This window comes from Panthera leo, chromosome D1 (genome assembly GCF_018350215.1).
Source record: "Panthera leo isolate Ple1 chromosome D1, P.leo_Ple1_pat1.1, whole genome shotgun sequence".
Classification (NCBI taxonomy): domain Eukaryota; kingdom Metazoa; phylum Chordata; class Mammalia; order Carnivora; family Felidae; genus Panthera; species Panthera leo.
In genome coordinates, this window is record NC_056688.1 from 102,318,638 (window position 1) to 102,345,496 (window position 26,859).

The 26,859-nt window shown below is 52.4% G+C and overlaps 1 protein-coding gene across 3 annotated transcripts; it reads right to left on the reverse strand.

The window, feature by feature from the left end:
* SLC43A3 (solute carrier family 43 member 3) lies at positions 1–25,524 on the reverse strand. 3 transcript variants are annotated; one of them, XM_042905358.1, is made up of 13 exons: positions 25,464–25,524; positions 21,836–22,203; positions 21,465–21,594; positions 14,818–14,864; positions 13,397–13,473; positions 13,083–13,175; positions 10,537–10,676; positions 9,150–9,247; positions 7,658–7,849; positions 7,293–7,412; positions 3,182–3,368; positions 2,436–2,559; positions 1–1,165 (listed from the first exon to the last, which is right to left on the reverse strand). In XM_042905358.1, the coding sequence occupies exons 2-13, from the start codon at positions 22,017–22,019 to the stop codon at positions 1,064–1,066; spliced, it is 1,494 nt and encodes a 497-aa protein (XP_042761292.1). In that variant the 5' UTR covers positions 22,020–22,203; positions 25,464–25,524; the 3' UTR covers positions 1–1,063. The 3 variants fall into 3 exon arrangements, with proteins under 3 accessions (XP_042761292.1, XP_042761293.1, XP_042761291.1); XM_042905359.1 differs by lacking the exon at positions 25,464–25,524 and adding an exon at positions 22,871–22,926; XM_042905357.1 differs by lacking the exon at positions 25,464–25,524 and having other exon boundaries at positions 7,658–7,831.
* Positions 25,525–26,859: the final 1,335 nt, after the last annotated feature.

The following is a 26,859-nucleotide window of genomic DNA, read 5'->3' on the forward strand; positions in this document are numbered from 1 at the left end:
TCATGTCCTCCTGCCGTGTGCTAGGCAGCAGCAATTACTTTACTTTTTATTCTTCTTTTTTTTTTTTTTTTTTTTTTTTTTTTTAGCAGCAATTACTTTAAATTCTCACAACAGCTCTCGGGGATAGAAATGATTAACTACACTTTGCAGGTGAGGAAATTGTGATTCACGGTGGTTACGGGACCTTCCCGGCGGCTGAGTGCCGGAACTGAGACTCACAGGGACCTTCTGATTCCATCTAGGGCTCTCGGCTGGGGGTGTGGAGTGTTGGGGGAGGGTGGGGAGGAAGAGGAGGCAAAGGAAGGAAGCATCAGGCCCATGCCCCAGGACCAGGAGAGTGGGTCCCGGTCTGAGGTTCCACCTCTGGGTCCAGCTGCTACACTGGGGATGCTGCACCCAGGTTCCTCTGCCCCACTCCCGCGGCCACTCCCCAGGCTGGAGCACCCCCCCGGGGGAAGCACAAGCAAGCACACACATGCACACACACGTGCACACACCAGCCCAAAGCCGTGAGACCCACACCAGTAGTTGCCTCAGGCAGAGAGATTTTATTTTTCTATAAGATTACTCCCCAGAGAAATGTTTTCTGTTATGCCCAACGTAAATAATAGAGGGAGCCCCCTCCAAGGGCCGGGCCCTGTCGCCAAGGTCACGACAACCGTACTCTTCACCTGGAAGCTTACCTGGCACAAAGGGCTCGACACACAGAGGCCTCACAGCCAAAGAGGTCCGAACAAGTAGGTGACAAACCTCCTCCCCATCACATCACCTCCCCTTAGACCGGGTGTCTACCAAGGTCATGTGCTTCCTGCTCCGAAACTAAGAACTTCCATGGGCCTTTGCTCTGGGTCCGTCTGACAGCAATCAGCGTGGCAACAGGGCCTCTTCTCTTGTTAATCTGGGTGTCAGCTGGCCGTGAAACGTCTTTTATTTTTTTAAAGAAACAGCAATGGCCAATTAATACCAATAGCCTGGGCAGGCAGAGCGCGCCTGGACACGGGGTCCTCCAAGGTGGGGAAAGATTAGCAAAGCGTCCTCAGCGTGAAAAGCAAGAGCTTCAGAGCTAGGCAGTCGCAGGGGACTTCCGTTCCCGCCGGCACTCCCAGTACACCATAAAGGGGTGGACAAATGTCAAGACAGTGGCCAGCACCAGCATCACGTTCACCTGGCGGGGAGAGAGGGGAGGGGTGAGGTCAGAACTCTGAGCAGCACCAACAAAGGAACAGCCTCGACTTTCTCCTGAGACACTACGGTGCCCGGGGTTGGGGGGGGTGGGGGTGGGGGTGGGGAAGACTTCTTTTTCCTCTCTGCCCGGAAGAGCAGAGTTGGGGAGGGATATCGTGCCCATTTCACAGATGAAGAAACAGAGGTCTTGAGAGCGCTCAACGACCTGCTCAAGGTCACACGGGAAGTTGGGGACAGTGGCTGGAACACACGTCTTCTGAATACGGTCAGGCTCGTCGGACGTCACAATCGAGGCATTCTCCTCAGTTCTGAAGTTCAGTCCCTTTTTTTTTTCTCCCAATGACTGACTTACGCTTCTGCTCTACTCTTTGCTACCCTTTTTTTTTTTTTAATTTTATTTATTTCTGAGACAGAGAGAGACAGAGCATGAGTGAGAGAGGGGCAGAGAGAGAGGGAGACACAGAATCAGAAGCAGGCTCCAGGCTCTGAGCTGTCAGCACAGAGCCCGATGCGGGGCTCGAACTCACGGACCGTGAGATCATGACGTGAGCTGAAGTCAGACGCTTAACGGACTGAGCCACCCAGGAGCCCCTTGCTACCCTTTTTTTAACGAGGCTAACAGAGGTGTGCGGTGGTCGGAATATGAAATTCAAAGTCAAACGATTTCTGCTCCTTGGGTTTGTGCTTCTGAATGTCTAAGTCACGGAACCCAAATCCCTGAACTGATGTCTTCAATCTGCAGAGAGGTGAACCACCACACCAGCAGGGCTGGGCCTATGAGTACCCCTCCAGTGTGGGGACGCAGGGGTGAGGGTACAGAGCTCCCAGCCCTCGGAATAACCGTGGAAGCCGATGCGTGTTGTAGTCCCAGGGCCGAGGCCAGGGCCCCGCAAGCAAGAGATGTCTTTCAAGTCGTCGGTTTTCATTTGAAATGTTGTGAGCATTTTACATTCTCTGCCAGAGTACGTCTGCTTGTTTCCACACACATGAAGACTACATTCTCCCCAAATCTCTTGGCAACCCCGCAGGTGAGTCTTGTAGTTTCAGGTACCCCTGCCTTGTGGCAGGGGTCCCCTGCTACCCCAGTTTGAGAAATAAGACCAAGGATGCCCCCATGTACAGAAACATTCCTAAAGGAACCATCTCAGCCAGATGTGGGGCGCCCCCTGCGGGGGCCCCGCTGAGGCACCCCAATCTAGATGTCCTTGCTGGCCTAAGGCCAGGGCCACGCCCCTCCCCACAGTACTCACGTAGAGAGGGTCGTTCTGAAGGGGGCCTTTGATGAAGGTGAAAATGGGGAACTGGAGCAGAGACACAATGGCTGACAAGGCCATCACCAGCCCAAAGAGCTTCCCGAAGTGCTCCGCAGGGAAACTGGGGAGAGAGACAAACAGGGTTCCGGTGAGCTCCAGAAGCCCTCTTTCCAAGGAGGGGCCTGGCCGTGGTGGGCCCGTGGCAGCCACTTCTCCCAAGTCCCCCAGTCCTAGGCCTGGCTTCACTCACCCACACCCAACACCCACACATCTCTTCCCCCCTCACCTTTGCTCAAACACAGAACATGGAGGAGGTATTGTGCGGGGCCCCGGGGAAACAGCAGGGACCCAGACACAGGCTGTGCCCACAGAGGTCTCAAGGAAAAGACAGACACATGAACAGGTCAGTATTTGCTAGGTGATGGGTGCACTCTCAGAGGAAGCAGGACCAGAGTGCCAAGGGCACAAAGAAGGAAGACACTCTCTTTCTGACTCTGGGACAGTTGAACCGGAAGCGGGCCTTGGAGGGTGTACAGGTAGATAAGAGAGGCAGAGAGGAGAGCTGATATGAAGGCTCCAGTTTGTGAATGTTCTATCCCTCCCACCAGCTTCTCCCGCTACCCCACCCTCTACACCTGCTCCCAGACCCTGCCTCCTTCACCGGACCAGCCCCAGGTCCATCCAGCACACTTCCCTTTGCGCCCGCAATCCCCGGTGGTGTTACGCACCCCAAGCCCACTTACGCGAGGGTGAGGAAGGCTGCGTTGCCCCCGTAGAGGAAGGAGCGGCTGATCACTTGCAGGATGAAAGTGACATACTGGAGGGGCAGGATGGGGACCGAGGCACAGAGGGCGAAGCCCAGGCACAGCAGAGACGTCAGAGCCAGAGAAGGCACCGCCGAGCGGAGGGCCACCGTCATGGCCGAGGACCCTGGTCCAAAGGAAAAAGAGGCTGCGCATGGAGGCGAGCACAGTGGAGGATGGGGAAGGGACACAAAGATGCGAGAGGAAGTCGAGCCACCGTCCCCGCCCCGCCAGCCGTCCGGGCAGAAACCTCTTCCTCCCACATGCTCATCTCCAATCCATCCCCCAGTTGCCATTCAAGTGCACCCACTGCTCTCTTCCCCCACTGACTCCACCTGGTCCGTGGGTCACGTGCTCTGGCCCCTCCAAGCCACAGCCATCTATTCCGTGTAGCTCTCGGGCGATGGCAACATCAGTGCCGCAGCCACAGGACGGATGGGCAGCAGCTGACGGGGCCAGAGGAGGCCGTGTCCCGGAGCCCCCTCGGGAGGGAGAGAGCTACGGGCCACAGCGTGCAGTGGGCGCCTTCACCCAAGAGAGGGCGAAACAAAATATAATGTGGGTGTGCGTTACAATATCCTGTAATCCTCTGCAACGGCACAATAATACTTCAGAGAATGCGGACTAGATATATATCTTCTGCATTTCTTTAAAAAGCCATAAAAATAATTACCTAAAGAAAGAGGGAATGAATGGGGGTCCAGGGAACAGGAAGGGAAACGAAACTTCTTCAAATATATTGTTTCACAGCTTGGAAAAATAGAATTGTTTGCTAGTAAATGACTAAAAATACAATTAGGCGTGCCTGGGTGGCTCAGTGGGTTAAGCCTGATTTCGGCTCAGGTCATGATCTCGCAGTTTGTGAGTTCAGGCCCCGTGTCAGGCTCTGGGCTGACAGCCCGGAGCCTGCTTGAGATTTTTTCTCCCCCTCTCTCTCTGCCCCTCCCCTGCTTGCACTCTCTCCCAAAATAAATCAACTTAAAAATAAATTAAATTAAATTAAAAGAATAGGACGAGGGGTGCCTGGGTGGCTTGGTCGGTTAAGCATCTGACTTCGGCTCGGGTCATGATCTCGCAGTCCGTGAGTTCGAGCCCCGCATCGGGCTCTGTGCTGACAGCTCAGAGCCTGGAGCCTGTTTCAGATTCTGTGTCTCCCTCTCTCTGACCCTCCCCCGTTCATGCTCTGTCTCTCTCTGTCTCAAAAATAAATAAACGCTAAAAAAAAAAAAAAAAAAAGAATAGGACGAAAACAAAGCAATCGCAAAAACTCAGAAACCAATGGACATGTATATATGTCAAGATGGTGACTCTTAAAACACAGTAATTTGACTGTACATCTCTTTGGGATATATCTTAAGGAGAAGGAAGGAAGGAAGGGAAGAAGGAAGGGCAACAGTACTCAGCAATCATTATTAATAGTACTGATATTGCGAAGCCAGGCATTATGTATAAGATATATTTCTAAAATACTATACATGTGTATATGTATACAGTGCACAGCATATAGAGAAAGTGTATGCAGTATACGTAAATAGCATTATTTAGGAACTACGATTTTCAGAGGAAGAGAAAAGAGACACATATAAAATCAAGAAAGTAAACTTTGTTTTTTGGGTTTTTTTTTTTTTAATGTTTACTCATTTATTTTGAGACAGAGACAGAGAGAGAGCACAAGAGGGCAAGCGGAGGAGAATCCCAAGGATTCTCCCAAGAATTTAGAAATTCTAATTTCTCCCAAGAAATTAGAAATCAGAACAGAGCCGGATGCAGGGTTCGATCTAACAAATGGTGAGATTGTGGCCTGAGCCGAAATCAAGAGTCAGACACTTAACCGACTGAGCCACCCAGGTGCCCCAAGAAAGTAAACTTGGAATTAAAATGTTACCTCTCTCCAAGGCCTCAAAGCACAGACAACCCAGGAGAACTGGAAGTTCTAGCATCCAGACTGCAGTCTTTAAATACCATTTCCCACTTAAAGGGACCCAGGACTACTTGGGGAAATGACTGCTTCAGGTCCGGGGCAGGAAACTTACCCCGGGACACGGATCTGAACATGTCGCTGTGTTAGGGAGTAAGACAGTCTCTAAACCCACTGGCGCTGTGTGAAAGGACACAGACTCTGACCTGGTGGTTCCCAGTGGCCAAAGAAGATGGACCGATTCGAGCATAAAGAAGAATCGTGACAGACATGGATGGAAACATGTCAAATATATTTAAATTGGTCTTTTTTTTTAATGTTTATTTGTTTTTGAGAGAGGGAGAGAGGCGGAGTAGGAGCAGGGGAGGGGCAGGGAGAGAGGCAGACAGAGAATCCCAAGCAGGCTCCGCAGTGTCAGCACAGAACCCGATGCGGGGCTCGAACTCAGGAGCTGTGAGATCATGACCGGAGCCAGAGTCGGACGCTTACCCGACTGAGCCACCCCGGCGCCCCTGTCAAATATATTTAAAATGAGACTTTAAAAGAGAAATGACGTTAAGAAATAAAGTAATGAATGAAACAACGGAGAAGTGACAGCTCATCACCTCTGGAGGTTGCTAGGGCACCAAGTCAGTACTCTGAAACTGGTAAACAGAGGAAAAGCCAAGCACTTATTTCAGGGTACAAAGCCACCAATGAGGGAAAGCGTTTCTTTCGGGAGGAACTCTAGCAAGTAAAAGCAGAAGGAAAGACAGAAATAGAAAATCTCCATTTTGCAACCCTAATAAGATAATGGATCCCGGCAGTGATCGCCAGGAGCGACTAAAATCATTAGCCAAAAGGCTGATGGGAAACTCGGTAATGGGTGCATCAGACTGGCAATGTCTGGACCCACTGATCAATCCTAACATCGTAAGAACAGACACAGCGAGTACCAGCGGCTGATAGGAACCAGAGGAAGCCCGAGGCTCCACCTCCGAAGCATGCTCCCAAAAAAATATTAAACTGCGTCTCCTCAAGCCTCCAATCTGCCTGTTTACAGGAAATACCCAATCAAAGAAACATTTTTAAATGATACCAAAGGATGCCAAATCCAATCTGGGGGAAATCTGACAGAGCAAATGACCCAGTTTCTTCAACAAATAAACAACAAGAAGAAACAAAAGGTGGGGGGAGGGGACGGGACATACAAATGTAAAAAGATACGGAAGGCTCATCAACCAAATACACAGCGCAGACCCTGTGTGCATCCTAATTTGAAGGAACCAACTGTAAAAAAAAAAAGGCATATCTGAGACAATTTGGGAAATCTGAACGGGACTGCATGTTAGATGGTATTAAGAAATTATTGGGTTTTGTACGTGACCATGACATGACGGTACCGTTTACATAAAAAGGGCCTTGTTTTTAGAGACCCAAACTGAAGTATTGACAGAGGAAAGGATCTGATGCCTGAGATCTATCTCAAAACACACCAGCAGGGGTAGGAGGCACAGTGCGGGGCAAGAGGGTACCTCAGCGGCCCCCTGTTCCTCTGGTCTCAGAATCCAAGGTCTCATCCATGCTCCTTGGCTCAGCACCGCCTGCCCCTTGTTACCTCCCCCCCTTCAGCACCTTCTCTATGCCCTGGGTCAGCCGGACATCCCCTCTGGGATTCCCCAGATTCCCCCACTATTTTGCTAGCTCCTACACCATCCTGACCTCAGCGTATTCCTGGGCTGCTCTCCCAGGGCCCTCCTCTTCCTCTCCTCACTTCTTGCTCATCCTTCAGGCCTCAGCTCAGAAGCCACTTCCTCCAGGAAGCCTTCCCTGACGTCATCCGCATCCTCACCCAGCACAGGCTTTGTGCCTGTGTGTCCCCATCACCCCCACCCCGGGAGCTGACTGCATGGATGGCAACGCCTGATCACCTGCCCTTCTCCATTCTCTACGCAGAGAACAGCTTGAGAACAAGGGCATCCCTGTCCCGTCCGCTGTGGAATCTAGAAGTATGGCTTGCACATAATTCACACTCCGTGACTAGTGGATGGATGAATACGGATGGATGCAAGCAGAGAAGGATTAAGAACAAAAGAGAAGGGGACTCTGGCGGCACATGAAGATTCCTCCTCTTCCGGGTTCTCCAGGCCTCACCTGTGCTTTTCGCTTCCTTCTGGTACTTCTGCTTAAGCCGGTCCATGAGCAGGCCATTCCAGGGGGCACACAGCACTCCGAAGAACTGAGTGATGGCGAAGGCGTTTGTGTAGGCGCTGACTGCAGAGGGCAGACAGGAGGTGGCTGGTAAGAAACTTCCAGCACTGCCTTACGGGAGAGGACTCTCCCCACCTGCCTTTGCCCTGCCTGTCCCTCCTCCCCACACCCCTGCCCAGACCTTCCTCCAGACCACATAGCCCCACCGAGCTCAGTACGCACCCCCACCCCGCCTCAAGGTTCCAAGTCCCCAGGAGGGACACAGAGGCGGGCTGCACCACCACCCCACCCCCAGCCCTGCCACATACCTAGCGCCCTGTCACCCTTGGCCAGGCTGGTGAGCAGAGAGTTGAGGGTGCCGATGAAGAGGTAATGCCACAGCTGTATCACAGACAGCCACACCAGGTGCCAGGCGAAGCGCTGAGAGAGAGCATAGCTCCAGAAAGAGCGGGGCTCCTGCTGCTTCCCTGGTCCCAGCGCCTCTGATGGAGAGGAAGGATCTGGGCATAAATTACAAGGTACGGGAGTGGGATGGGCAGGAGTGTAGGGGCCTCACAGGGCAGCCTAAGGAGTGAGCTCACCTTCTCTTGGCTTCCAGGCCTCATCTGGCATGTTCTCCGAGCTGCCAGTAAACAGCACGTCCCCACCCCTATACCTTTGTTATCCCGGCCCCACCACCGTGAATGACCCACCCACGTCCCCCCTCCGTCTGCTGAAACCCCATCTGTCTTTCGCAGCTCGGATCCAAAGACACTTCTTGCACCAACACTCTCCCAGCCAGGACGGGGAAGAGAAAGACAAGGAGAACAGAATGTTCGTTGGAGACGAGGTGAGGGTTAGTAGGCGGACAGCCACTGTCTCAGCAGCCCCTCGCGCCCCTTCCCGTGCTTTCAGTACCAGGATCCCAAGTCTGTTCTAGAAATCGTCCCCTGCCTGAGTCCTCGTGGTCCGGGTGGGGCTGTGAATGACGTGTCCTGTTCCTCACCCAGGGTTGACCAATTCGATCGCTCTCCCTGGCGAGGCCGACTGGCTGTGATTTTAGCCCGGGATCCCCAGGGGCATCCTGGTTCTCCTCTTCCCGGGGCCTGGCAAGTTCACGTTCCCCTTAATTTTGTGAGCTTTCCCAGAATCCTGTTCTTGCTTCTACCTTGTTGGCAGTGCTTTGGGATGTTTGTAACCGAAGCCCCAAAACAGAGGAAGGAAGGGAGGCGGCAAGGGGATGAGAGAGGTCGAAGGGGGAAGGGGGGGGTTGGGCGGGACATCTACAGGCAACGGGACAAAAACAAGGCAGACTCAGGGACTGAGGGGTGGGAGGAGGGGAAGGCAAATGACCTGGGGGTTGGGAGGACGTCTAATGAGACTAGGAGAGAGAAGAGGGGCAGAAAGAGAAAGCACAGAGGTCTACGCCCTTCCATGGACCCTCTTGTAAAAGGGAGGTGAGGTGGGGTGGAGAAGACCCCCCACATCCTCTTCTGGATGGACCGTTCCTTTTTTTTTTTTAATTTTTTTAATGTTTATTTATTTTTGAGAGAGAGAGAGACTGAGCATGAACGGGGAGGGGCAAAAAGAGAGGGAGACACAGAATCTGAAGCAAGATCCAGGCTCTGAGCCGTCAGCACAGAGGCTGACTCAGGAGTCGAACTCCCGAATCGTGAGATCATGACCTGAGCCGAAGTCAGACGCATAACTGACTGAGCCACCCAGGTGCTCCTGGACGGACCTTCTGTGACTCTGAGTCCCCGGGGCAGCTCTGGAGGCAGAGCACCAGGTCAGCCGCGGGGCTGAACCCGCAGGACTCACCCTCGTTTGCTGGAAGGGACTCCTTGGACTGCAGCTCCAGCTTTTCGGACTCTGCCGTTTTCTTCTCTTCCTCCCTGGCGTCGTTCCCAGAGCACAGGCTATGGACACAGAAGCCCCCAGCCCAACCCCAGGCCTGAGAGCTGAGCCTGAGATTCAGGCTGCAGGGACTCCCAAATTTCACTGCACAGGCCACAGCCCAGACCAGTCGCAGCAGAATGTCTGGGCACAGGAGCCAGACTTCCGTAACTTTTTTACATGTTTATTTTTTATTCATTTTTGAGAGAGAGCGCGAGTGGGGCAGGGGCAGACAGGGAGGGAGACAAAGTATCCTCAGCAGGCTCCCAGATGACAGCAGAGCCCAACACGGGGCTCGAACTCACGAACCGTGAGGTCATGACCTGAGCTGAAATCAAAAGTCGGCCGCTTAACCGACAGAGCCACCCAGGCGCCCCAGGCTTCCTTTATCAAACCATATCATTGTCATTATCATTATCATTATCAAACCTTTATCATTATCAAACCATAATATGATTCTATTATGCAGCAAAGTTTGGGAACCACTGGAAGTGTGGGTAAAGCAGGCGAGGCCTGGGTTCAAATCCCAGTTCTGCCTCCTCCCAGCTATGGAAACTTGGCTCAGACTTAGCCCTCCTGAGCCTCATTTTCTCACTTGGAAAGCGGAGATAAGGATATCTATCTGAGAGGATTATCATTCAGTGAAATCAGAGGGCACAAGGGGTGTGGCAAATAGTAAATGAGCACCAATGAATGCCCCTCCCCCCACTACCTGTGGTGCTAACTAGAAAAATGGTCACATTTCTGCACCTGCTCTGTTCTCTAACCTTTGCAATGGGACTTTGCAGCTCTGTTTCCGCAGCCCCTGTATCGGGGCTGGCCTTGTGACCTGCTTCCGCCAAGGGAATGCAACAAAAGTGATATTGGGCCAATTCCAAGAAACCCTGTGCACGTCTGCACTGTTTCTTGGAACCTCGGAACTAGTCTAATGGAGGATGAGAGCCACGTGACCCAGACATCTTTGTCACCTTGAATGACTGCCAGACAAACCCCATATGAGGGAGGCCATCTTCACTAGCCAGCCCCCAGCTAGCCCACCAGATGACCGGAGGCATAAGTGAGCCTGTCAACACCATCCAGGTCTGTCTCTGATTAGTAGAACTAGCCAGCGACCCACAGACTCATGAAAAATAAGAAATGCTTAATGTTACTGAGTTTTGGAATAGTTTGTTACACAGCAATAGCTAGCTGATACACCCCCAGTCTAGTCCTCCTGTCCTGTGACAGGAGGTCACATCTGTCCCACCCCTGGCTTCCTGCCGCAGGTCAGGTGAAAGGTTCTGGCCCACGATCACCAGATCACAGTCCTTACCCGTAGCTGTAGTTTGAGGGCACCGGATAGGGGATGTGCCCTCGGGGCATCAGGAGGAAAGTACGCCCGACATGCCAGGCACTGAAGACGGAAAGGAAGATGAAGGAGGCCTTGAGGCTGATGCCTTGTTCATAAAGGAGCTGCAGAAGGAGAAGGGGAAAAGTCAGCATAACACCCATATTCGTGGCAATCTTAGTTATAACATCCAAAAGGTCGAAGCAAACCATTTGCAGAGAAGTAGGTAAACGAGCTGTGGCACATACATACAACGGGACCTTATTCACCCTTAAAGAGGAGGGAGGTTCTGGCACGCATTACAACATGGGTGAACTTGAGAACGCTCTCCTACGTGAAATAAGCCAGGCACAAAGGATAAATACTGCATGATTCCACGTGCATGAGGTCCCTAGAGCAGTTCAATGCACAGAAACAGAAACCAGAAGGGCGGTGGCCTGGGGCTGGGGCAGGAGGGGGGGACAGGAAGTCAGTGTTTAACGGGTACAGAGTTTCTGTTTTACAAAGTTGAAAGGAGCCCTGGAGAGGGACGGTGGTCACGGTTGCACAACAGTGTGAACGACCTGAATGCCACTAAACTGAACACTTAAAAATGGTAAAGGTGGTAAATTTTATGTGATGTGTATTTTAGCCCCACAAAAAAAGTCAGTGTAAGAAGCACGGGCTGTTGGGGCGCCTGGGTGGCTCAGTCGCTTGGGCGTCCGACTTCAGCTCAGGTCACGATCTCGCGGTCCGTGAGTTCGAGCCCCGCGTCAGGCTCTGGGCCGATGGCTCGGAGCCTGGAGCCTGCTTCCAATTCTGTGTCTCCCTCTCTCTCTGCCCCTCCCCCGTTCATGCTCTGTCTCTCTCTCTCTGTCTCAAAAATAAATAAACGTTAAAAAAAAAAAAATTAAAAAAAAAAAAAAAGAAGTACGGGCTGGAGCCCCAGCCTGTCACAGGCTCTTGCCTTCCACCCTGAACGCTGATCAAAGACGCCTGACCCACACACAGGCTCACCCTCACCCCATGGCTCAACCAGCAGGGGAGCCATCACGTCACCCGTCACCACGGCCTTGCAGAGTCTCCTAAAATGGCTTCTCAGAGACCTGCCAGCCTACTGCTTTTTTATCTTATTTAACAGCAGCCAAGTCCTTTCTCTCAAACAAAACTTTACACAAAAATTCAACTTATGAAACACACCGGCAGGAAGAACCCAGTCATCCTCCCCCTCGTTCTCCTTGGTGACCAACATAATATCAAAGAGAACCCCTCAGTGTTCCTCAACACCCAGTTTGAAAACCGTTGATGTAGCCCAATGTCCTCCTTTCACAGGGGGTGGAAGTGAGGTCCAGAGAGGTGCAATGAACTGCTCTAGGTCAGAGGAAGCGGCAGCAAGGTCAGATCAAATGGAGAACTCAGCTCCTGCTCTGTCATTCTCTCTCCTTCCACCTCTAAGGAGGGAAGAGAGACAGGAAGGCACACCCAGGGGAAGGAGGGAGAACCAGGAAAGTGACTCTTATACCAGGGGTAGAGAGGCCTGGGTAAGTGCCCCTGGGGCTCAGTCTCTGGGTGCCCCTGCAAGCCAAGGCGCTCATGGGACTAAGCTAGTCTCATGTCTAGTAGTGACTCCCAGAGCTCCTCTTCTCTTTCCCAATGGCCCATGGGCTGTGCCAGCTGCCTCTGGCCTAACACAAAGCCTGGAGGGAAGTCCCAGGTTAGGCAGCTTCGAGCGTCAAAGACCCACACTCTTTCATTCCTTCCACTCAGTCATCCTTAGTGTCCTCCAGCTGGTTGCCTCATAATCACAGCATAGCTGCCACAGCTCCAGCTATCACATCCTGCCATCACAACATTCAAAGAGAAAAAGTGGGAAGGGGGGCCAAGGAGAAAGGCTTTCTGTCTGCTCCGCTCTCACCTTCCATCAGGGAGGGGAAATGTCCCCTAAACTCTTCCAGGACATACACCCTTCATCTCATTAACAAGGACTGGATAATATGACCACCTCTACCCATCACTAGCAAGGGGGACAGGGATTGCCACAACTGGCTTAGATCAATGAGGGTTCATCCTCTGGGTTGGCACCTCACTGCCCAGATAGAATTGTTAGTAAGGAAGAAGGTGGAGTGGCTGCTGGGTGAGCCACTGATAACACTGGGAACGGCCTCTCCCCTACCCCCTGAGCCCCCAAATCAGCCTGTAGGAGAGCTGGAGAGGCCTCTGTGTCTGCCCCCGCTGCTCCCACCAGCTACCTCTCACCTTTTTTGTCCAAATCAGAAGCTCACAGGTTCAAACACCCCACTCCAAAGGGCTCCCAGCCTCAGCCTAGCACCAGCCGGGGCACATCATAGCCTCTCCCCAAAACTCCTAGGTAGGCATAAAGAGCCTAATCACTACCAGGTGAAGCTCTAGCAGCAGACAGGTCCAGGCTCAAGTTCAAGAGTCACGTTTACTGGCTGCAGGAGGGTCGAAGGAAAGAAATCATGCCAAGTTCACAAGACAAGTGCCTGGCACGTGTAAGTGTTCCGTATATGTTGCTAACGGATATTTTTTACCTTAATGATGAGGAAGACAGCCGAGGAGGAGTCAAATGCTCCATTGTAGAGGGTGATGATGGTCGAGCGGTGTTTACCAAATAGGTTCCCAACCTAGAGAATACATGAATCACGTATTTGTCCGTGAAACAGTATTTCCTGTGCACCCAGCATGCACCAGGCCCTTACTCTACCCAGACCCATCTCCATCCCAGGAGCCGCTGCCCTGGCTTGAGCCAACCCCACAGGAGGTAGCCAATGCGGAACAGCGCTTGTCCCTCCCTCCACCCTCCCCAACCTCCCGCCAGGTGCCTGGCATTAGGGCAGGCTCACACCTGCAGGTTGGTGATCAGGAACAAGATTCCTCCGACAGTGAGCATGGGCATGGCCAGGAAGAGCAGGAAGGCCGAGTCTGGAACAGTCAAAGACAGAGGTGGGGGTCATGTCACAGTGCGACCCAAACATGGGGCCCCAGACTCTGGCTCCCACCTGCTCCAAATCCCCAACAATCCTGGGGTCAGGGCCCCAATGCCAGCCAGCCTTCTAGCATCCTCTGAGAATCTTAAGATGGTGGTCAGGGCTCCCCCAAATGTCCCTGCAGAGGGACCCTGTGGAGGTCTCCTGAGCCACTTCGTCCCCACAGAAGGTGGTCCTCGGTCTGTAGCAGAACTGCACGCCTACAGGCAGAGGCAAGACTCCAAGCGAAGCCACTGTTCCCTTCCCTCATTAAGCCACAACAGCCCCTCTCTTTATGGTTGATATTGCCAGGGAGAGAAGCCTGGATTCGGCCCCCAAGGCCAGCCTCTAATTTACTGCATGACTTTGAGCTGGATTCCGAATCTGTGACTCAGTCACCTTATCTGTTAAATGGGAATAACCGTCTTTGTTCTTCCTATCGCACGGGGTGCTGTGAAATCCGAGCACGAAATGGCCATGGACTGTGTTTCCCTGGTTCATTAAACTTGGAGCACTTCCCGTGTGCTTGGCCAGCACAACCAAGACACCAGGAAAGAGCACTTCCCCCTACAAGTCTTCGCAAGGCATCTCTCTCCAGCCTCAGTTTTCTCCTCTACACAATGGGGGAAGAGGAGAATGAACCCGACTGAAATTCCCAGACCGTGGAAATTTTCTATGTCCGTAAACCGGTAAAATTTGAAACAAAAACTTTTAACTACGATAGGGTTGTTGACTTTTGCCCTACTAAGTAAGGGTATTTTCAAAAAGAACTATCTTCCATACTATCCTTTTGTTTTAAAAAGAGAACACATGAGCCTGGGTGGCTCAGTCGGTTAAGTGTCCGACTTCAGCTCAGGTCGTGATCTCAAGGTCTGTGAGTTCGAGCCCCTCATCAGGCTCTCGGCTGACAGCTCAGAGCCTGGAGCCTGCTTCGGATTCTGTGTCTCCCTCTGCCCCTCCCCCACCTGCACTCTGTCTCTCTCTCTATCTCAAAAGTAAATAAACATTTAAAAAAATAATAAAATAAAAAGAGAACACATTAACACGGACAAGATGAAGGACGGAATCTTTCAAATAAATTCTTCTGTCTGAAGCAATCCCTCCATTGTCCTTATTTTTTTGCATTCTCAGTAGACTAGACTGGTTTCATAGACTGGCAATCACTCCCTCAAAGATTCTTTCAAGCTCCAAGTCTGTGGATCTCTGATAATTGTGGGGGTCAGTGTTTCCTACCCATCAGCTTCCCATCTACCAAGTGCCCCTGACCTTGTGTCCCTCCCACCCATCTGATAGCACTCACCTGCAGAGATGAAGGCTATGGTGAGGGTGGCACTGGTATAGAGAAATCTGAAACATACAATGGGAGATGGAAAATGATGTCAAGAAAAGACAGAGAAGATAGAGCCAAGGTCCTCCCACTTGGGGTCCCAACAGCCAATCCCTTGGAGAAAGGGATTAGGGCCTGGTCTACAAAGCAAAACTTAGAGTTCTAATTCCTCCTTGCTGTGTGATCTTGGGTAAGGCACTGCCCTTCTCTGGGCCTCTGGAGCCTTTTCTATATAAGGAAATGAGTGGACTCTTCTAGAAATTCTAGGGCACTGTGATTTCAGGACCCACAATCCCAAGGTTATGGGGATCTCTTAGCAGTTTGGGGGTCTTGCAAGGCATGGGGTAAGAGAAGCCATGCCTAAGTGTGATGTTTTGATTTACAATAGGAAATGCACATTTGGTCCTTGTCCCCAGTGCCTGACACAGGGCTCCTAAAACACCTGTAAATTCTTCAGTGATAAGAGCATGAAAAGCATCTCTGTTCTAATCAGGTGACTCCGGGTCGGCTCCTGGATGGCTCCGGGTGGGGGGCTGGTCACCAGAAAGACCAAGCCAGAATTAGAAACTTGGTATTTTTAGCCCTGCCCCCCACTTCTGCAAAAGGGGGAAAGGGTCTGGAAATGATGAATAGGGCTGGAAATGATTAATAATTGATCAAGCCTACGTGAGGAGACCTTCTGGGCTGGTATAGACAACCACAGGCTGAGGGGATGTCACAGCCCAGACTTCACCAGAACAAAAGTTCCCGTGCTCAGGACTGTCCCAGACCTCACCCTACATACCTATTCATCTGGCTGTTTATCTGTATCCTTTATCAAGTCCTTTAATAAACTGGTAAACATAAGTAAATGTTTCCTTGGGTTCTACGAGCTATTCTAGAAAATAATCCAGTCCCAGGGAAAGGCAGTCAAGGGAACGTCTGATTTGTAGCCAAGTGAGACCAAAGTTGCGGGTGAGTTGGGGACCTACCACCTGTGATCGGCATCTGAAGTTGGGGGGCAGACTCACAGGACCCAGCCCTTAAACTGGGGGATCTGAGGCTCCAGGTAGATGGTGTCAGAGCTGAGTTACATTGTAGGGCACCCGGCTGGTGTCACAGAATTGCATGGTTTGGGAAACCCCACACACGTGTGGTGACCGGACGTGTCAGGAGGACAGTGTTCTGTTGAAAGGCAAGGAGAAATGCAGGAGGCGATATGTAGGATTTTCCAATACAGTTGGTGTCAGTGAAGCGGGAGTTGCTAGAACGGCCCAGGCTCAAAGAAACATGTGCGTCCGGAAAGAGAAAGGACGAAAGCATGGGGGATGAAGAGCCCCTGGCTCCTGGGTGGCTCCCAGGTGGCCCCGTGGTGACCGGGGTGTGGAGCAGTGGCTGCAGTATAATCAGTCACTAAAGGGAAAAGTTACCAACCGAATTCAGAAATGGAGCCAACTCCTGGGGAGTGGGTTCACCAAAGTGCAAAGTAATAAGCAAAAGCTGAAACGTACAAGTTCTTGGTTACCGGGATCCGTGATAGCAAAGACGAAATTAAAAGAGAGCCGGCTCAGATCCTCATGCTAGACCGAGGTCAGATTTGGGGCACTCTGAGCTTCGGCCATTAGCCTCCAAGTCACCCCCAAGGGAAAAATTATGCAGGAGCAACAGAAAGTTCCTCTAAGACCTCTGGTCCCCAAGAAGGTAGTCCGTGTGGGAGGAGGCAAAGCCACGGACCTGGAAGGTGGCGGGGAGGAGTGGCATGGTGCAAAGGAGTTGCTACATTTTGTGGGTGGGTACCCTCAGCTTCCTGGGGATCCTTTACCGAAATGGGCTGGGTCAGTGACTGACCTGGGGGCTGTGTCCTGGGTTTTGCATGCAGCAGACTGGAAGTGCACGGGTCTGGGTTGATGCAGGACCCAGTAGCTTGTTATGGAACAATCCACACACACAGGAGGTTATTCCTGAGGGCACAGCCAGCCCGGTGGACTGGATAGAAACCACTGTAAGGTGGTGTCCCTCTACAAATGGAACAGTCCAGATGGGGCAGCTAATCCCCCTTGTGTGCAAGCTGTGCGGGAGTGGCTTGATGGTGACCTGTGCCCAGATCTCAGAGGTAAATGCTGTGGTGAAGGGGGCCCCTTTCACGTGGGCACCCCATAAAAACCTATTGCTCCAAAAGGACAAAAAACAGTTTGGAAAGGCTTACTGAATCGCTGGCTCAGCTTCCCCTCCTGGGTCTTATAGATGCTAATAAATATATCAGGCCAATTAACAGAAGAATGGGGAAAGGGGGAGGGGAGGATCAAGAGACTGGTCTTAGAAGAGTAGAAAATTTTTAACAGTTATTAAGGAATAAGGTGAAGAAACCAAATCCCGATGGGGGTGGAACAGAGAGGAAACAGAGGAGAGTCATGAGATCATCCCCGGAGGGTGGAAATCTTCAGAGGGTTATAGACATGTGCAATAAAGGAAATGGACATTTGATAAGGTTAAAAGGTGTTAATACAACACTGCCTAAGGCAGGGGGCAGGGAGCCAAAGGGACCCCTGATGGCTCCCAGCATTAAAGTGCCTGCACACAAGTCCATTCTATTCATCCCCATTTACAAAAATGTTAAAAGCCAGAAGACAGGGGCACCTGGGTGGCTCAGTCGGTTAAGCGTCCAACTTTGGCTCAGGTCACGATCTCACGGTTCGTGGGTTCCAGCCCCATGTCAGGGTCTGTGCTGATAGCTCAGAGCCTGGAGCCTGCTTCAGATTCTGTGTCTCCCTCTCTCTCTCTGCCCCTCCTCTGCTCTCTCTCTCTCTCTCTCTCAAAAATAAACATTAAGGGGCATAAAAACGCTATGAAAGTTGGGCTGTTTAAACAAGCGTTCTGTAAAGAAGTTGTGTCTACCTCACCTGATGTCTTATGAGAATGCATACTCTGCCTGCCCGGGAACCCTTCCCCTATCTGATGTGGGAAAGCAGCTGCTGACAAAGTCCTAAGGAGGCTCCGGGTAGGAAGAGAAGGGTTGATGGAAGAAAGGGTAAACGTTCATAGGAGACCCAGCACGTTGGGACAGGCTTTTTGAGAATGCTGGTCTCTCCTTTACCTGAACTGTATTATGGCGGTGGCCGCTGTGTGTGTCCAGGCAGGGACACGTCTAGCCCTGTAGACGGGAAGGCATGTGAATCTGCCCTTCATGTTAACGGAGCATGTTAAATGGGAGCCAGTGAGACTGCCTGAGCCCAGACGGTGTGGAAAAGAAGGTGGAATACTGGTAGAAGACAAATGCTCTGTGCCATGACCTTATGGGGAGCGTAAACTGGGACTCATGGCAAAAGTCTGTGGTTACCTCCCAGCAACAATGACTGGCATCTCAGACGAGGGAATTTCCGTTTGAGGGGCATCTATTGTCTTGCTCTCAGACATGAACTGAATCCACACAGATAACCGAAGTACATCAAATGATCTTAAAACAGGAAATACCCACAATGTCTAGCATGATGTCGGAGAAATGCTCTAATGGGGACAGCAATGCCCAGAAGAATTCCATACTAAAAATAGCAATGGTTAAACAGGATAGTGTTGCCTGGGGACGGCACGGAGGAGACACCACGGACAGGGAGCCTCTTTTCCCCTAAGGCGGACTCTGGAACCATGTGGGGAACAAATGGAGTCTACCGTCCCCTTGGATGGTGCCCTCTAAAGAACTCTCGATTAACCAACAAAGAGCGACTTGGCTGTGTTCCAAGATGAATGGACAGCATCCTATTTGGAAGGCCCCACTCTGATCCAAAAAGGTACAGACAGATCAGCTCAGGGGGCTCAATGAACTGCATGCTGCTGTCCTAGCAGAGAGGAAAGACATCTACAATGGAAAAGGCCCCGACCTTCGGGTTCTTACCGACCCACTGGCCTGGCCATAGGGTCACGTAGGAGGACACTGGAAACCTGGCCATACAGGGCACAGCCCTATGGAAATCCCTACGGCATCTGAGGGGTGCACTAAGATAAGAGAACAGGCTTTATGTGAAGGGGTTGTCTCTCTTTCACCCGACTGTCTTTTTTTTTTTAATTTTTTTTAATGTTTTTATTTATTTTTGAGACAGAGAGAGACAGAGCATGAATGGGGGAGGGGCAGAGAGAGAGGGAGACACAGAATCGGAAGTAGGCTCCAGGCTCTGAGCCATCAGCCCAGAGCACGAAGCGGGGCTCGAACTCACAGACCGCGAGATTGTGACCTGAGCTGAAGTTGGACGCTTAACCAACTGAGCCACCCAGGCGCCCCTCACCCGACTGTCTTAAGGGGGGTGGACTCTACGTCTGAACGGGGACCGTTTCCCCTAGCTAGCACAGTGGCTAGAGGAATTCTCCCTCCCTCACACAGTGGCCACAGGGCCAGGACTGCCACGACAAGGGCTGGACGCAGGGATGATTCCTAAGCAAGAAACTATGTTTTTCACCGTCATGTTAGAATTCCTAAGGGCCTGGTGGGGCAGACCTGCTGTCCCTCTATCTGCCAAATTTGGGACTGACGGTGAATGCCACCACACTTCCTGGTGGGAAAGACAGCCCGCTGGTTCTGTCCCTGTGTAACCTTGCCCTGTCTGAAAGGGGGTGGGGTGAGAGAGAGGTACTTGCTGGACGGGTGCTTCTGCCTGTGATCCAGATCCGCACGGTGGTGAAACCGAACACCCCTTCCAAGGGTGGAAGTGTTACGGTATGGACGGAGAAAGGGAAAGGTAGCCGTTAAGGGGATGAATAAGCGGGCTCTGTGGCGAGGGAAATCCAGTGTTACACGAACGCTTCGAAAGCAGCTCAGGGCAAGAGGGCATGTTGCCTTAGCTCAATGATACCAGACGCCTGAAAGGTAAAGGTATGTAATGCCGAGACCACGCCTGCTTTTGGAACCTGACAAGATCAAATGGAAGCCTGTGCATAAGTGGCCCTGGGAGACACTTTCAGATGCTGCAAAGAGGGCCTGGGTAGTTATTCATGACTGAATGTGTTTCGGATAATGTGCCGGTATCTTTTGACCTTTATGATCGTTTCTGCTACAAGGGACCCACGTTCAAAGACCAGGAGTGCACTGTGGCATTGTGGTTTATCATAAGAAATACATTATTTGGTCTTTGTCCCGGATCCCTGACACAGGGCTCCTAAAACCCTTGTAAACTCGATGACAAGGGCACTAGGAACATTTTTTCTTCCAATGGGGTGACTCCAGGAGGCTCCCGCACAGCTCCTAAATGGGCACTGGTCACTGGAAAGACTAAGCCATGATTGGAAGTTTGGGAGTCTTCAGCTGCCCTCACTCTACTTGTCTAGAGAGGGGAGGGGGCCTGGAAACGGTTAATACTTGATCAAGCCTACATGAAGAAACCTCCATAAAATCCCGTTAGGATGGGGCTCAGAGTGCTTCCGAACCTGTATCTTTCATCTGTATCCTTTATCTGATCCTTTAATAAACTGCTAGAACCTAAGTGTTTCCCTGAGTCCTGTGTGCTGTTCTAGCAAATAATCCAGCCCAGGAGGGAGAAGGTCATGGGAACCTCCGATTTGGGGCCAAGTCGGACCAAAGCTGGGGGTAACCTGAGGGGCCTGCTCCTTGCAATAGGCATGTGAAATGGGGGGCAGTCTTGTGGGACCCGGCCCTGAACCTGCAGGATCTGACGCTTTCGCCAGGTGGATAGCGTCAGAGCCGGCCTAAATGGTAGGACACCAGCTGACGTCACAGAATTGCTTCATGTGGGGGAAAAACCCCACATACTTGGTGACCTGATGTGTCCGAAGTAAGTGTTCTATGTGAAAGCAAAAGGGAAACGCAGGAAGGACAGAGTTTTTCTGAACATCCGAAGGCCAGAGGGGAGGGAGGGGACAAAGGAAAGGGTGGGAAGGAGACAGGGAGCCAAGGACCAAGACAGACTGAGATAAAGTCTTTCTATAGACAAAGTCTTATAGAGCAGGAACTGGCTTTATCAGGCAGCCCTGCAGTCCCTCCATCTGATGGCTCATTTCCCATGCATGTGCCAGGAGGCATCTGCTCTGGGTCCTATCAAGGCCTCACCAGGCCACTGCTTATCGCTGAAGTTGGCCAGCTGCAGTGCCACCCTGTACGGGTGAGGCGAGGTCCCTTACCCTCCATGAAACCCCCACCGTCTCCCCTCCAATCAGGGGGTCGGGCACTCCCACCACTGGGGATACCCTAACCCTAACCCTAACCTTACTAAGTGTCTGGGGAGTGACAGGGGTAGATGGTGAGGAGGATGACAATGAAGCCTGGGGGACCTGGATGTGAGGTCTTGTCGGACATATAGACAAGGATCCCTGGGGTGAAGGCAGAGTGACCATTTTAGGTTCCGTGATGTTAACCCAGGCACCAGGCCAGCCCTCACCGGAAGTGGGCCCGGGCTCCTGCTCAAGGTGAATTTACATTCACATGGAACGGAGGAAGAACAGGGCAGAGGAAAGGGTAGTAGGGGTGCAGGGAAGAGGGTGGATCCACAGAGTCCACATCCTGGGCTATTTCTGACAGCTGCCAGGACAGGGCCGGGCAGCGCGGCCCAATTGCCTGACCGGGTCTCCCTCCAAGCGAGGCCGCTCCTGGAAGAATTCCTCTCGCCTATGTCTGCCCAGGCCGGGCCTTTGGCACTTACATGGCTATGAGGCGAGCCACGGTGGTCTTGAACCTGTCAAAGATGTAGCCGGCAGGGAATGTCATGAAGTTGTTCATGAAGGATCCCAGGGTGAAGATAAGTGAGAACCTCTCATCCTGGGCTTTGCAGTCTGGAGGAGAGAAAGGGGAGATCTCAGGGAGTTGACATGTGACAGCCCCTAATTACCCCTTGGGGGCTGGTACTTCCCTCCCCAGGTACCTCTTAGACCAAGGTCAGGGAGCTGGTGGGGAGGCGCACACTCCTTTCTGCTCGGCACAGAGAGGCTGGCGGTGTGGGCAGGGGGTGGGGTCCCTCCTGCCCCTTCCTACTGCCTGGAAACCAGACTCTACCTCCCTAGGGACGTCCCTTACCAGGCTGCGCCGTGAAGTTGCCCGTGGCCCCGGCATCTGGTTCACACAGCTCGTCAAAGTAATGCTCTGCTTTGAAGACATACACCAGTGATGCCCAGCCGAAGAGGACGCCTGCAAAGCCGAGGCATTCCAGCAGCCCTGTCAGCAGGGTGGCCACTCGGAGACACAGACCCTGGCCTTGCATGGCCTGAGCTGAAGCCGGTCCCCAAATCTCACGGGGGGCCTCCCGCGCTGACCACAGGAGCTTCGAGGGCTGGCCTTCTGAGCACTTGGAAAATTCCTCTGGCAAGCCCTTCTGTTCAAGGAGGCTGTGGTTCTGGCTGTTTCGGGCCTGGGCAAAAAACCGGCAGTGGGAGACTGTCCGGATCCTGTAAAATAAAGCGGAGGCTGCTTGGCTCCGGGGGGGACTTGGGGGAAAGGTAGAGGTGGAAGGAGGGTTCCCCGGAGGGGTGGGGAGAGAGGCCAGCTGTTAGAAACAGCTGCAAAAAAGCCTCTCTGCCCCACATTGGCAGCACGTGGGGAAGGAGGAACTGAGCCCAGGTCTGGGGACCGTCCACAGAAATAGTAACAGCGGCAATTCCGGAGGGGGGTGGGGTGACACTTCGTATATGTCCTCACAAAGTCTCGAACAACCTGGCAAAGTTAGCGTTTTGTTTTCTTCAGTTTACTGACAAGGGAATAACAGGTCCAGGGGATGTTGTCAACTTGCCCAAGGTCATGTGGGCTAGTTAGTCACAGCACAAGCCAGTGGAAAGCCTAAAATATCGCACTCCAGCGGGACCTTCCCTGACCCGGGCTAGGACTCCTCCTGCCTCGCCGCGTGTCACCCTCTGCCGCGTGTCACCCTCTGCCCAAAGGGAGCCCCGGGGGACCCGCGACCCTTGCGCACCCGCACCCCCACCGGCACCCCCTCCGGCACCTGCACCTCCCTCCCAAGCTCCCCCGAGAAGGCGCCGCAGGGGTCCGCGGCCTCCGCTTCCCCCCCCCCCACCCCTTCCCCCCCCCCACCCCCGCCGCGTGGCCCCAGCGCCCTACCCGGCAGGCCGCCTCGCTGGGACTCCCCTGCCACCCCGCGCCCTTCGGCTTTTGGATTCGCGCCTCTCGCCGCCCCTCCCAGCCCCGCCCTCACCCCCACCCCCCACCCACGCCTTGCTCCAGTCCGGAAGGGCCCTGACCAGCGGGGGGCGGTGTCTGGGGAGGTCCACCCACCCCCACCCCCCCCCTCTGTCACTTCCTTTCTCCCTTGCTCACAGTTTTGGCCCTTGGATCTCCAGTCCGTTATCTCCCGCCAGCCCCAGCAGTGTGTGTTTTCCTCTCTCTATCCTCTTCAGCCGTCTGGCCTCTTTGCCCATCCGCCCTCCCCTAACCAAATTAGTTTCAAACTGTTGCTCGCGCAGGCAGACCCACGGAAAGGAGCACAAACACCCCGCGCACATGGAGGAGACAGCTACTGGCAGACACACGGACGCACACAGACCCCCTGTTCCAGGCCCTTTAGCTTGACCACTAGGGTGGGCACAGAACACATTTCCGCCCTTTTGCCCACCCGCTCAAACCTCTGTCCTGATCTCAGGCTCCCAGGGCTGCTGACAAATCCCCAGCACAGAGGCAGAGAGCCAAGGACCGGGGCTGAACTGTTTTCCAGAACCCATCTCACCCCACCCCCCACTCCCGTGGGGTGCCCTTGCCTTTTCACCCCCAAGGACCCCTTTGATTACTTCCTGCCTCACCCCCAGCCCAGGTTCTGAAAGATTGTACTCGCCAGACTGCATTATTAAGTATTCATTCATTGCTCCATTTTTTATTAATCAAAGACATATATAATTGCCCATTGGAGCTTGTGATCAGCATGAGAAAGGCAGCTGAGCCAGCTGTGGGGCTATCATTCCGGCCCAGAGCAAGAGGGCTGACAGCTTCCTTGACCTGTGTGGTCAAGTAAAATACAGTAAAAGCTGTATTTGCCGGGAGAGCATCTTGCGTATTCCATGCAGTCTGCAGACCCCCACGCCCAGCCTTCTGGATTCCCCCTGAGGCCAGGGACTCGAGCTATTCCAAGCCCACACTTCTTTTTGATGAGACAGAAATAAGAGATTAGAAGAGTGGACAGCCCGGACCAGAGAGTATTTTCCAGATCTCCACCAAAGCACGAAGAATAAAGAAAGTGTGCCCACCAAAGTGACTGCCTGCATGGGTCAGGGGCACTCACCCCAGGTCCTATACCCAGGTACTCACCACAGCGCCAGGGAAGCTCTTGGCTGCCCTACCTGGAAGGTAAGGACCACACTACCTTAATTACAATATTTGTCACCAAAGAAATATGAGATAAGTTTATGAAATCCTTGCAGGTATGGTAGGCCATCACCAGACTGCAGATGATCCTGGGTTCTCCAGTTTCCAGATCCGTAAACGGCCAGAGAAGCAGCTTTGAGGGGGACTTCGAAGGAATTTGACCAAGGTCGGGTCACCCTACAAAGTCTCAGTGTCTGCCCGACCCCCAAACCTGTGCTCTTAACCCTCCCAGTCTTAACATCGGATATTCGGACATTAGAGAAAACAAATCTTGTCTTAAAAAATTCATTGATGGAAACAACCATAAGGAAATCTAGCCACCTGGGGACAAACAGGCCTTAAGATGTCAGATTTTTCTATCTTACTGCAAGACACAAAGACACTGAAATTAATTCAAGCCCTCTCTCCTGCTCTGGCTTACATTTTGGTCTCCTGAGGACCTGGGGGGATCAGTGAGTGTGGGAATAGCAAGGGAGGAACAGAAAAAAGTCAAAGCAAAGAGAGAGATTTTAAAATGTAAATCTGCAGGAGCAGGTCCGAAAGGCCCAGCTCATGGGCTGTCTATGCATCCAGGACTGGAGCTCGGGACTTGGCACAGGTCACTGGGGCTTCGTCCTCCTTATCGTGTTATCTCGGGGCGGGGGGAGGGGCTCCCCGTGTCCCCACCCTACACTGCCTCAATGTCTGCAGGAGGCACTGCCTCTAGTCATGCGACAGACTTGCTGAAATTGTTGGGACAGAATATTAGAATGTTCTCTGAAGCGTTCCCATTTTATCTGGTTCGAGTTCCAGCAGCTAGCTGAGGCAGACGCCATTCCCATCACTTGCTGCCTCGCTCCGATGAGGATTGATGTGTAACATCAGAGAGAGGACTGATTATAACAAGGTCTGACGGGGCGCCCGACGTCTTCATTCCTTTGCTCTTTACTTCCTTCCTTCCCCTTCACCCTGCGTCTCTTTTTATTGATTGATTCCCTCAACCAATAGACAGGGTGCGCTAGGCTTCGTGGCCGGGCTGGGATTCAGAGAGAAGAGATTCAGCGCCTTCCCTCAAGGAACTCATTCTTTAGTTAGGGAGTCAGACCATGAAACCCAGGCAGAAGCCAGCCCAGCACATCCAAAGGCGTGGAGCCTTGACAGAGGGAGAACATTCAGGAACGAGCTAGAGCAGAGACTGGCCATGGTAGTGGCTCAAAGCCGGAGCGGCCAGCTAAGTGAAGGCATTTGGACTTGGGCCCATGTCAGTCACGTCCTATTGATCCTACCCCTTAATACACCTCCTATCCATCCTTGATCGCTGTCCTGCTCAGACGCTCATCATCTCTCACCCGGACGTTACCTCCTTCCAGACCCACACCGTTCCGCTGCAGCAGTTGATTTCCACGGTCCCCAGTTGGTGACACTACTTAACTGCTCAAAACCGCTCAGAGGCTAGAGTTCCAGTCAGCCGACTGGTGAGGGCCAGTCCAGGCCCTGGGACACCAGCCATGGGACATTACTGCATCGGAGGGAAGAGGAAAGCACCGAACTGGATCTCTTGCCTCCCGTACAAGTACCGGTGCTGGGGGGCTTTTCCCTCCCATGATCATGTCTGGATATCCAGGGTCCACCCTGCGGATGTTTTTGTCGCAAGGGGGTGTGTGTATTTAGATCGGGGAAGAATAGTTTGGCAAACAAGGCAGTTCGGATGAGCTGCACCAAGCCATCCTTGGGCACAAGCAAGTGGCCGGTCTTCAGCAGGGCCACCTTCCAGTGCAGGCCCCCCACCCCTAGCCCCCCAAACTCCCCCCCCCACCCCTTACCCTACCTCCACCCCAGCACTGAGCTCTTTCCTCAAACCTTCTCCAGATAACCTCAGCCAGGACCCGCCATCCACACCCTGTCATCACTTTCCGGGCAAGGTGAACCCACTCTTTCCTGCCCCTCGTCCCCTCCTAAGTTTTGATATGTGGAGACACCGTGAGCCATTCGTGAGCCATTCCTATAAAGGGCTTTGCTTTCTGATCGGCCAAAGGATCAAACAAAACAAAACACAAACTTCTTTGTCCTTTCAGGATCCGGTCTCCCGTAAATCAAAATGTTTGGTTTTCCCCGGCTGGAGTCTTGAATGAGCTTGTTTTGGAAGTCAAAAGATAAGCAAACATTTTCTCTTTCATTGCAACTGAGGAGAAGATGCGAATCATCTTGAGGCAATACCAAAACAAAACCAAATTCCCACACTGATGATTGGGCCACTTAGTGATCTTACTGATTCCTCTGAGTTCAGTTTCCTCGTGTATGAAATTGGAAGCAGGCTGTTGGACGGATTCAAGATAACGTAAGGACATCACCCAACTCGTACACTAGCTAGCAAATAGCAGCTAGGGGCACCTGGCTGGCTCGGTTGGACGAGCACACGATGCTTGATTTCAAGGTCATGAGTTCGAGCCCCACGTTGGGTGTAGAGACCACTTAAAATAAACAAATAAAACGTGATGAATAGCCGCTATTGTTGTCACCAAAAATGATTTAATTACTGAAGAGCAAAGAGGAAATCATGAAATCATTTTGAGGAGGATTGCAAAGTGCTCCTAACCTAAAAGAGAAATAAATAAGGAAGAAAAAAAAAAACCCAAAATACTGTATAATGGGTGAGTTTGGCCATTTGTCCCAGAAGCCCTACCCCAGAGAACCGATCTCTAGGCAGCGTCCAGATAAATGCACATCAGTGTCAGCCGGGTGTCCTGCCCCGCTTG